This window comes from Podarcis melisellensis (assembly GCF_964234715.1).
Source record: "Podarcis melisellensis genome assembly, chromosome: 9".
NCBI lineage: Eukaryota > Metazoa > Chordata > Lepidosauria > Squamata > Lacertidae > Podarcis > Podarcis melisellensis.
In genome coordinates, this window is record NC_138541.1 from 51,362,356 (window position 1) to 51,374,615 (window position 12,260).

General features: G+C 42.3%; 1 protein-coding gene across 5 annotated transcripts in view; it reads right to left on the reverse strand.

Annotated features, from left to right (window-relative positions):
• Nucleotides 1-12,260, reverse strand: part of FAT1 (FAT atypical cadherin 1) — a 116,148-nt gene that overhangs the window by 6,282 nt on the left and 97,606 nt on the right. For 3 of the 5 annotated variants that reach the window (XM_081926488.1, XM_081926486.1, XM_081926487.1), the window contains exons 22-26: nucleotides 11,158-11,620; nucleotides 10,245-10,398; nucleotides 9,402-9,512; nucleotides 5,320-5,951; nucleotides 3,706-3,843 (exon numbers count right to left, since the gene is read on the reverse strand). In XM_081926488.1, coding sequence (XP_081782614.1) covers nucleotides 3,706-3,843; nucleotides 5,320-5,951; nucleotides 9,402-9,512; nucleotides 10,245-10,398; nucleotides 11,158-11,620 — 1,498 coding nt within the window. Of the gene's footprint in view, nucleotides 1-561; nucleotides 3,127-3,705; nucleotides 3,844-5,319; nucleotides 5,952-9,401; nucleotides 9,513-10,244; nucleotides 10,399-11,157; nucleotides 11,621-12,260 lie in introns of those variants that run through there. The other 2 variants (XR_014172052.1, XM_081926489.1) reach the window with 2 other exon arrangements.

A 12,260-nucleotide genomic window follows, 5' to 3' on the forward strand; every position in this document is an offset into this window, starting at 1 on the left:
AGGGCTTCCACACCTCCTCCTCCTCCTGCCATCACCTCTCCTGATCCACTGTCTCCCAGGATCAGAAGAGGACTGAAGTGGGAGGAGAAAAGGTTACATGTAGGCAGAGTCTTTGCCTGCTTGAGTGCAGCTCAGATAGGGGAGATACATAAACTGAGGGCAGAGCTTCTCTGTTGCGGCTGCTGCCTTATCAGGTGCACATCTAGGAGTAACTGAGACACATAGGACTGATGGTCATGCCTTCTCCTATCCAGGGAATGTACTTGTGATAATAAAGGGATAATCTGTGCTCAGTGTTATGGTAACATGCCAGGATTTGATGCTGTTTTCATGTTAGAATGCCCTAGTGCAGAGATGGTCTTTTTGGAAATTGAGTCAAAGAAATGTGAGACTAGATTAAACATCTCCATTTGTGCGTCTATTAAAGCAAACAACCGTGTATACTGTTTATAAGAAACGATGTATCTTATTTTAATACCTCTAATGTATTAATACATTCCTAGAAGAGAAATGCATGCAACGTTCTGCCCAGACCATAAATAAAAAGTGAAAACTATATACCTTCTTTTCCCACCGAGTCAACAACAGCATTGACAAGGTGTATTACAGTCACTAGGGAAGCTTGTAAAAAGTATGGGAAGGAGCAAATTAAAAGAGAAACTTATAATTAGCAGCAGTTTCAAACAGCATATAAAAGCATACCAAGAAACATAAAAAAACACCACTTAAAAATCTTCTAATAATTACACACAACTGCACAACATTTCAAGTGGGGTTAGGCACATAATGTTTACACAAGCACCAGTCACATTCTGTTCTGACTGGGAATAAACATTCAAAAAAATTCTGTGCTTTTGCATCTGATTATACTCTGGACTCTGCAAACAGCTCTAAATGAATGGTCTGGAAAGGTTATTAGAACGGAAAATGGATTGCAAAGATGAACATGCGTATATACATTTTAGCAATCATCAGGGCTCATTCGCACTTTACTTTTAGTATCTGGGAATGGATACTGAAGCGCAACATACATGTGTGCTGTGTCAACTGTGAATGGCACTCGTTGATTTAAACAGCCAATTTTCACACACAAATGCCCAATTCTTTCTCAGTTACTCCTATTCTTTTTTAAACAAGAAAAAAATATTGTTTAAATAGACATTCACCGTTCATAATCGATGCACTGCACATGCATATTATTTTATTTACAAAAGGAGTAAAGTGTGAACTAGTCCTAAGAAAAGTTTGCATGTATAATTTCACTGGTTCGTTTTACTGATACAATATTTTTTCTCCCCTAAAGGATTGCAGGTGGTAGATCAAAATTTGCTGAAATTCAAAATGGCATCTCAGTTCTGCAAATGGAACCTGTTTTATGACGGTTATGTCTCCTAAAGCCCTATGCTGCTTCTCCACAGCTGGTCTGCAAACACTTCCCCCACAGCCAGTGCATAGGATGTTCACAATTTTTTAACTTCTAAAAAAAGGAAGAATAAATAGAATTCTGGGAAATAATCCAGCTTTTATGAGTGCAAAACCAAAGGTAAGAGGTTTGGCTGGTAGGAATGTTGAACAGGTTTTATGTGAAGTTCATGACAGGGGAAGGCAAGTTGAAGAATCAGAGAAAAGGTTAAGTGAAGGTCATTTTTAAAAGCACTAAAAGGTTTAATGAAACAGGCTTGGATCAAGGCTATTTCATAAGGTAATGCAGCTGATGTGTAGGAAGAGGAAAAGGAGGACAGGGTCAGTGATCAGGGACTGCAATCTTTCCAGTGTTTTATTTTTCCATTTCCAAAGTTCGTTAGTAACAAGGTATGGATGCCAACTGCATATAAACGCTAGGCAAGCCCAACAGGTTCAAAATTATTGGCTTTGTTTGCTAAAGACAAGTAAAATAGACAAGATAAAATTTCGGGGGGGGGGGAGAATTTGCCTGACACAAACTGAAAGCTTCCAATTCAAAGTTTTCTGGAATAGTCTACATCACAGGGCAGGATAGCTGGAGGCAGGATACAGCAAACAAGCGAACTGAGGAGAAAATGGAGAGGGGAAGCAGAAGAGGAATAGAAAGTCAGAAACTGAAGGAAAGAAGGGGAAGGAGGTGAAGTGGAGTCAAAAATTCACACAGAGCCCAGCAGTGGGAAGGCTGTATATTGCTGCATGGGCAGAGGGTGGGGAAGCAACACAAGATACAGAGGGAAGGGGAATGTGAGTGGAAAAGCTGGAGAGTGGGGAGGGAAAATTTTGAAACAACCAGCCAAATCGTTGGCTAGGGTTCTCTGGTTCTCTAATTAACTGGCTGAGTGGAGAACTGGCAAGCTAAGTGTCATGCTCATAGCTGCATAATATTGTCAACTGTGACTTTCAATTCTGACATTTACCATTTGCATTCCTTTCTTTTATCATTCCGAATCATACTAGCGTATTTGGAACTTGCAGCCAGCCATAGAGAAACAAATGGTGCGTACTAGTTGTTACAGTGCAAAACTATAAACTCGTTTCAAAACGCTACTTCTGTTCTACAGCTTTTTTTAAAGTTCCTTTCGTACTGAAAAACCATTAATGCATATACATATAACAAACACACAAACATACACAGAAACGTCACTGAAAGTGCTAGTGATCAGTAAAAAAACAACAACTTACTTTTTTTGGTTAAGTAATAAAAGGAAGTTTTATGTTGAGACCACAAACAAGTTAATACACTGAAATAAGCAGACAGGACATCTTTGCTGAGCATGAGCAAAATAATATGTATTTTAAAACGGTAGCCAATTATTTTCCTAAGCTTAATAACAAAAACATAAATGAAGCTTTGGAGTAATTTAAAAAATAACCCAATGAAGGTCAAATCCAAAGTAAATTCACTGAGTACTTTTGACAGGTCAGGGCCACTTTCAGAGTGTTTCGCTCACACTGACAATAGAATAGGGCCTGATTCAGTGAAGTGGAATGTCTTCCATGCACAGAGATTTGGCACACATCTGCTCCTTATCGTGGCCTAAGCCAGACAGAACACAATAAAAGCCCTGCTGGACAACTTCCTTCATTACTAACGTTATCAGACTTACAAGCCAGTCCCTCATACTCTGCTTTCACTCAGTACTGCTCTGATCCATATGGGAGCTGAGGCAGCAGCAAGGAAAAAGAGGAGACAAATGAAGTAGTAATCCAGTTTTCAGACATTTTAAAACCTCACTCCATCCCACACACCTCCAATATTCATAACCTCACTATTTTTACAAAAAGAATACTCCTTGTCTTCACATCAAACATTAACCATTACAGGTTTAAACGACTTATAGCCAGCTTATGACATCGTCTGCAACTTATTATGCATCCCTGCAGAAGTGGCTCACTAACCCAGAGGGGTGGGGACACAGCAATGGCCTCCCGGCAGAAGCAACGCTGCCGTTTGCCAGGAGGCTGAGGGGCAATACTGAGGTGGCGTCTGTGTTCTGCGTTGCACCCGTGCAAGCGCCTGGTTGTCTCTGCCCATGTGCCAACTCACACCTCACTTTCCCAGCAAGTGGGAGTGCTGCTACTGGGAGGCTATTGCTGCAGATCTTTGCCCAACTGGGTGAGCTGGTCCTGACAGAATACGATATGCCTGTTGATATTTGCAATGCCCGCGTGAGGCACCTATGCGGAGACGGTAGACAAGGAAGCAGAGCGACACAAAACAGCAAGGCTTCATCTACCTACCATTATCATCACATGATTCCGACTGGAATGAGCTAAGGGACTGGACCTCCGACACGCTCTCTCTAGCGCTGTAAGGCTGAGAAACCTTTTCTTCCAGGGGCTTCTTTGAAAGGCAAGAGTCAAGATCTACAACTTTAGCTGAAAGGAGGAGAGACAGGCAGAAACAATTAATGTGACAACCAACTTCAACATGCCCCCACAAATATAGTTACAGTCGTACTTTGGTTTTTGAACAGCTTAGTTATCGAATGTTTTGGCTCCTGAACGTCACAAACCCGGAAGTGAGTGTTCGAGTTTGCAAACTATTTTTGGAAGCTGAACGTCCGATGGGGCTTCTGCAGCTTCCGACTAGCCGCGCTTTGGTTTTCGAACATTTTGGAAGTCGAATGAACTTCCGGAACAGATTCCATTCGACTTCCAAGGTACGACTGTACTAGAAACATGACAAAAAATTAAGCTTGACTGTTTTAAAACCCCAGCAGGCATTTCATTTGAAGCCTGATTTAATTGTTTTAATTGGTTTTTTTTTCTTTTCTGCACTGCATTCTTTTGTACATTGCTCAGGAAATGATGCTGGTTAAATAGGATATAAATTGTCTAAATAAATATACAGTGGTACCTTGGTTTAAGAACAGCCCTGTTTACCAACTATTCGGTTTAAGAACTCCACAAAACCGGAAGTAGTGTCACACTTTGCGAACTTTACCTCAGTCTAAGAACGGAATCTGAATGGTGGAAAGGCAACAGCGACAGGAGGCCTCATTAGGGAAAGCGCTCCTGGGTTTAAGAACGGTTTCTGTTTAAGAACGGACCTCCGGAATGGATTAAGTTCATAAACCGAGGTACCATCATATAGCAAAACACTGGAGTATACCACTCCCCTACAAATGCTTTTCAGAGCCAGTCTGAAATGGGAGCCTTTTAGTGCTGTTTAAGATTTCTGCGGTGGGAAAGAGAAAAAAAATACGCATTTATTTGTTCTTCCTCACTCCCCTGAGGCCTTCCCCCTGTTGTCCTATATAACTCTAGAGGGTTTGTGTGTTGACTGTTAGTCTTGAAGATGAGCTACAGGGTGGGCAGCTAGGGTGTTGCTACCATTGTCTCCTTTCCTTTTATCTGAAACATCCCCTTAATAGCACAGGAGAGGGATACTTTCTCCCCAATATTCCTGCTAAGAAGCAGCCAGGGACTGTCACTCCATTTCCCTCTTGGACACCCTAACATTCTCTGCTTACATTTCTCTCAACTACAGCCTAAACCGAAAGATTCACAGACTCTGCCAAAATTCTAGTTTCTTTAGATTCCCTTTTCCTCAACCACAAGGCAGACCTGTGATCCGCTCACAGAAACCAATGGGGAAATCCAGGATTTTGGCAAAGCTGTGACCGAGAAGCAGTGTTTCCCTCCTCTCCACAAAAGTTAGCAGCAAAATCAAGTATTTACTGCCTTTAATGTTCAGCGTCAACCTAGGAGTTCCCTCTTCCGAAAATGAGAGAGCTCTATTTTTATTTTAAATCTGTATGTCTTCAACCTTTGTAGACAACCGCTCAAAGCAGAAATCTCAATATCCTGCCAGCAAAGCTTTTTCAGTTCAAAAAGGAGGCGGCGGCTTACTGTCATAATCGAAGTCCCAGCTGGGCTTCTGTATTGAGTCGCTGTCTGATGGTGAATTGGATGGAGGTGGGGGAGGCAAATTCGGAGCCACACTGCAGACAGCCACTGCTTTCCTGTGGCCATGAACGGAATCTGGGTTAAAAGTAGTAAACTCTGGGTGCTCTGGGATTGTGGAACCTTCAAAAGAGTTCCTGTCCAGATTGTTCCTCGAGTCACTTGGAATGCTGGGAGTATATGAAATGGGACGAACAGGCACCTGGGGTGGAATGTCAGAATAAATGTTCTTATTCAGTTTGGAATCAAAGTACGGCCTTTGCAAGAATGCTGTTGTTGTTCCCAGATGTTTGTCTTCAGGTTCTGGCTGGCTTTTCTTCTTCTTCTTCCAGATGACTTGGCGGCAGAAGACAAAAATCCCAACCAGTATGAAGACCCCTGCTATGAAAATGATAATTCCAATGACTTCTGCTAAGCTAATGTTCCAGGGGGTTGAAACATATTTGTTCAGGACGTCGGCACAATGTCTTCCTCCAAATCCGTGGCTACAATTGCAGTGATAGGCACCGTATGTGTTCTCACAGAGAGCGCCGTTCTGACATGGGCTTTCTAAGCATTCATCAACATCGGTTAAACACCTGCAATGAAACATTAACAGGTAAGGAACAGCTTACAAATGCACAAAATGGGAAAGTGCAGGATATATTTATAACAACACAACATATATTTTTTCCATGTTAAAAATACTGTGACTCATCTGGAGTGTTGGGTGCCAATTTTCATTGTTTGTATCATTATTATCATCATACCCTCCAATATTTCTCCAGTGAAAATAGGGATGTCTTTTTAATACTAATAATGTTATTATTTATACCCTGCCCATCTGACTGGGTTGCGTCAGTCACTCAGGGGGGGTGGGGGCTTACAACATATATAAAAACATGATAAAGCATCAAACATTAAAAAACTATACAGGGCTGCCTTCAGAAGCCTTCTAAAGGTTGCCTAGTTGCTTATCTCTTTGGCTCAGGGGCACTGCATAACTTTATACCTTCCAACATTTCTCTGATGAAAATAGGGGAGTCCTAAGGAAAAGTGAGGGACGTGGGTGGTGCTGTGGGTTAAACCACAGAGCCTAGGACTTGCTGATCGGAAGGTAAGCGGTTCGAATCCCTGCGATGGGGTGTGCTCCCATTGCTTGGTCCCTGTTCCTGCTAACCTAGCAGTTCAAAAGCACGTCAAAGAGCAAGTAGATAAATAGGTACCGCTCCGGCGGGAAGGTAAACGGCATTTCTGTGCACTGCTCTGGTTTGCCAGAAGTGGCTTAGTCATGCTGGCCACATGACCCGGAAGCTGTATGCCAGCTCCCTTGGCCAATAAAGCGAGATGAGCGCCACAACCCCAGAGTCGGCCATGACTAGACCTAATGGTCAGGGGTCCCATTTACCCTTTAAGGAAATGTGGGACGTTCCAGGATCAAATCAGAAACCGGGAAGGCTTCTGTAAATCCAGGACTGTCCCTGGAAAACAGGGACACTTGAAGGGTCTGTATTATTGATTCTATTATTATTACATTTTGTTCTAATTTGTCCCTTTCTCCAAGGACTCCAGGACAGCACACATTGTCCATACCTTCTTTTTATCCTCAACCCCGCTGCTGTGCTTCCACACCTACATGCCTTTATACAAGTTTATATGGAACTACACTTTTAATTATGTATTCTGTTTATAGGGTATGTGTTACAGACCGCAAGAATTCTGATTTAATATAAAGAGTCTTTGCATCAAGCAGTTACTCTGAACCAACCATATTTTCCAAACCATCTTCAAAGGCAGCTATGTATCCAATACACTGGAGCAGTTTTAACAGGATGTTACCAGAGCACAGACAATTGCAGCCTGGGAATTAATCACTTCATCATTTAGTGCCTCTTCTGGTACTCCACTCTAAGCTGGAACAATCTTTTTCATCTCTTTGCTGTCACTCAGTACCCTTCAGCCAGTGTTCGAAACTCCTATTGTTCTAGGTGCATTTTTGTGACAGGGAATTTCATTAGCGCAAGCAGTTAATGAGCTCTGGGCACAGTACTGCACCTAAGATTTCAGATTAAAACTGCAGAATGGAAGGAACAAAAGATCTTTTTCTGGCTTCCCACTTCCAGTGACTCTCTGAAGTCTGGAGAAAAGACACTCTTAAGAATATTAGGGAGGTGAACAGGAGAAGGACTAGACCATGTGAAAAATGAACATCAGATTTTAGCTGCAGTTCATTCATTTTCAGCTTTGTATTCTGGTTATTAAAAACAAAACAAAAACGTGCGTAGACATTCCAATGTTACACCCATAACCTAGGCTTAAGGTGCCATTTAGCTCCTAGCTTTCATATCTCAGATTCTAACACTGCCCTCAGCTAAAATCAGATCCCCACAGCAAGTTATTCAACACCTGGAACACCAGCACTGGAAGAGCTCCTGTTGACTTGAGTTCTAAGTATGCCAGGGAGTAGGATTAGGAAACAGCTCTTATTAATGAACCAGTCTTAATCTGGACAGAGCCTGGCCATCCTATTCCACCCAACCTCCTTCCCTTGCTGATTCCCCAAGCCCCTTCCTCGTTTTCTCCCATGCCAGCTGTTTTGCTGGCACCATGGCTGGCAAGCAGGGAGAGGGATAAGAGAAAGGTCCCCCCCTCTGTTAGCAGTGCCCGACGTGCCACTGACTACACGGTGCACCAAGCTGCCTCACAAGTAGCCCCACCCCAACAAAAATGTGTTTTGAATTCAGGAAAATGCATTCTTCCATGAACTGAAATTACACGACTGGACACATTCATTTACCATACTGCAAACGAAGTGGCAGCCAAGTTGCTACACATGTGAGCTATTTTATCTCCAATGGGTTTAGCAGGTAAGTTACCGCAGAAAGCCAAGGCAAAAAACAACCACCCCAAAACCAAACTGCTCGGGACAACTTTGCTAGACAGCCTTGTGAGAGCATCATAGTGGTGGTGAAATACTGCACTACATAGGGGACTCTAAACATGAGTTCTCACTCATGTTTGGTGTGGCAGGACACCATTTTTCCTATTTTTGCAGATAAAGGATGGAGTGCGTTCAGGCTCCACTAACAGTTTGCACTTGTGGCGCTTTGCCTTCTTTAGCTGATAAGGCTGTATATGCAGCTTCAAGGACAACAGCCAATAACATCACAGTAAAGGTGGAAATTCAAACCACGCTTCTCAGGTCCCGGCAGTGCTCACTGGACAACACTGGCTCAGAAATTCAGAAGATTTCAAAATCTCTTTAAATACGGGAATTCAGGAAGTATTCCATTGCTTGGAGTAAGAAACCAATTCATTATATTAAAAAGAAAAGAAAAGAAGCCAAATATGGAGGGAGGGGGAAGGTAAATCAACTTAAAATTGCATTTCAAATGATCTGCAGAAATGTTCTAAAACTTCCATAGCAAAATTACCTCCTTGGTTCCTGTTCAAATGCGAACATTTTACCATTTAAAACTGCGAGCAAAAGGATGCTAATTCTAGTGCAGCTATGTTCTTCCCCCTGAAGTACAGAATGATCAGTACAAATCCCTGATCATGAAAGATAAAAGAGAAACCACAAAGGAGAGCTAATCCCAGTTTATTTGCCTTCTGCTGTTTTCTAGTAAAACAATATTTCTGAAGATTTAATATTATGCTATAATGCAATGAAGAAAAAGGTGTTAACATCTGTAATACATGCCTCAGTAATCAAGGAGACCTCTTTTGTACGTACACACACACACACACACACACACACAGAGAGAGAGAGAGAGAGAGAGAGAGAGTTTGGTGTCGTCCTTGGAGTATGGGAGCAATACCAGATGCAATGTATTCCCTTGTCTAGGACAGTCCCCATCAATATCAAGCAACACTAAATGCTACTGGCCATCACTGAGCTGAATGCTTTGTAGACACACAATTCTGGGACCATTCTCACAATCAAATTTGTACTACAGCCTCCGATAGTAAATATACACTTTAAAAATAAAAGATTCATCCTATATGCTAATCTTTGTAAGGGTTATGAACAGTACAAAGCTACCCACCTGTCTCCATGAAAACCTGCTTCACATTCACAAACAGGTCCATCTAAGCTATCAATACACTTCCCACTATTTTTGCATGGGTTGTCTTTGCAATATGGACCAATCTGACACCTGGAAATGGAAAAAAAGAGAACAGATCTTGTCAGTTGTCTTCAAAGCTATGAATAACATGAGTGTTGATGATGACCCTCAGGTACAAGCAATGTTGGGTTGACTCCCATGGTTGCAAATGTGCCCAAAGGCTTGCAGGACCAGGTCCCCCAAGTCAAACATGGTAGCACATGACATAAAGGGCCTTTTCACATCTTACGGAAATAAAACTTGGGTTTGCAAATAAAGCCACACACTCAAAAGATGTGCACGCAATCTGGGATTCCTGATGTGTATGGGTTGCTTCCCATGGTGGCAGAAAACATTTCCTCTGGGGGAAGACTAGACACTCATTTTTTTTACTGATTTCCACATCTCATTGTAGTCCTTCAAGCCATCCATGAAAAGCTATTTTGAAAGTGGGGGGATCCTTTGGAATAGTATGGGATATTGCACTGAAGGCAGCAGTATGTAGGGAATTGCAAAAAAAAGAAAAAAAGAACAGGTGCCTGCCCCGTGTGAGTGGAAGCGCTTTTCATTGGTGCAAAGTCACCATTGGAATGTTTCTACTCATTGCTCACCCTCTATCTTTTCAAGTGTACATGTAAAACATCTTGGCCCTACACTTTAAGAAAATGCAATGTGTTAAACTGTCTCAGAGGATTACCAGGGAGTGTTTATTCTAAAGGCAAAACATAAATTGGAAAAAAATACCATAGGTTTAATTCTATTCTGCTAGCAAAGAAGCCATACCTCTGACCAGTGTACAGTCCTCTGCACTGGCAGATGAAATCATCACTGACGGAAATGCAAGTGCCGCCATAAAGGCACGGGTTGGAAGCACATGGGTTGACACTTAAATCACAGTGAGTGCCCATGAATAAAGGTGTACATTTACAAAAATAACCTGCAAGAAAAACAGTATTAAAAAGATGTCACAGGTACCCACAAAGCGAAACACTGTTTTCTGTAACACATGGAACCAACCTTCTATGAGATCTTCTCAAAACCCATGAAAAACAAAAACTAATGCTATTTTGAGCATAATCACAATATGAAAGCAATCCTAAGCTACTAAGAAGTTGCAGACAGCCAGACAATAAGCTATAATGAAGTGTTTCGCTGGTGTAACCAATTTATAGGATCATAACTTAAACTATAGCCATTTCAGAACTTACTAGGTTGCTATAATCCAAAGGACATAACAATTTCCATCCTGGAGCTAACACTGAAAAGGCCCCCAACTAGTTTCTGCTTATTTTACCTGGTAAAAAAGGAAGGACAAGACTCAAATAACGCAAGGAGGCTTGCAATGTCCTAAGATTTACAAAGCTCATTTTCATGCTCAGAAGCATTTTTAAAATGTTTTATTCTCCAGCAAACACAATTCTTAAATCTAGAGCTGCTTGTGCTGTCAGCTGTGCAGCCCAACAATAGGACACTATATTTATATTTCTGTTGTAAAATGAATGCTTGGTGAAATGTAGGCCTACAGACAGTAAGTAAAATATCTCAAATAAGTTCTTTCTGCTAGTAAGAAAGGAAGTTTCTCATTTAAGTGAACTCAAATACTCTGGCCACCGTATCATTAATTCAGCCACCAAGAATGAAAAGAGCACCCACTACTTAATACAAAGCAAGTACTGTGAAAAAGCGCCAAACTTACCTCCACTGGGTAGTGGGTTACAAATGCCCCCATTCTGGCAAGGACTACTTGAACAATCCTCTGTCACAGTCAGTAAACACCCAGGGGATACATCCACAGATTCTTCCATGTGTGCGTAACTCCGTGGTTTGCTGTTCAGGGGCAATTCTTGGCCATTTAGTACTATGGAATCCATACAGCCTCTGAAGCCATTGCTAACCTGCGGGCTCCTTCCATGCCTTGCGCCTTGCTGCCGAATGTGACCGCCAAAAAACACATGGTTGTCCAGGTTCAGTGTCCTTAAAGTGCCAGGAGCAATGCCAGACGCGGTGTGTACCCTGTCCAGAATCAGCTTGGCATAGTTCCCATCAACTTCAAGGGACACCGAATGCCACTGGCCGTCGTTGATCTGCGTGCTCTGCACAGACACAATCCCAGGGCCACTTCCGCAGTCAAATTTGTACTGCAGCCTCCCATGGTGGATCTAAGCAGAGAAAAGGCAACACATAAACAGATGTCCTCTCTCTCTCTCTCTCTCTGTCCCCCAGCTTCATTTGCAGCAACAGCCCAGTGTGGCGTTACCTCCCGTTGCCACTAATAAGTGATGCACCCGCAGGATCCAGACTGAAACCACCTTGCTTCCTTACTCACGAGGTGATGCTGGGTGAAAGGGGCATGAGCACACTGCTTGGCAGGCAATGGCTGCCAGGAACGGCAGCATGCACCACGATGCAGGATTCTACCTATTGGCCACTACATGTGGGACAAATAAGCAGCAGAACCCTATTAAGCAAAACTCTCATATGAGCAGAAGCTGCTAGTTATGTTAAAGCAATGTTGATGCTGGGAGCTTTGATTACACCTATAGTGATCATTTGGTGGCATATCTTAACCCTTTGGCTTAAATGTAGTGCTTTGCTTTATTTTCTTCTTCTTAAGAGTAAGGTTATGATTATTAAGCAGAATACTTTCAGTGTTGAAAGATCAAGGGGGTTCACTTTGGTGGAAATGACTGTGCTTTATATATACATTTTCAACCTCCAGTTACTGCTGGCCACACACACACACACACACACACACACACACACACACACATGCATTTTCATTCATTTTTCCATCTCAGT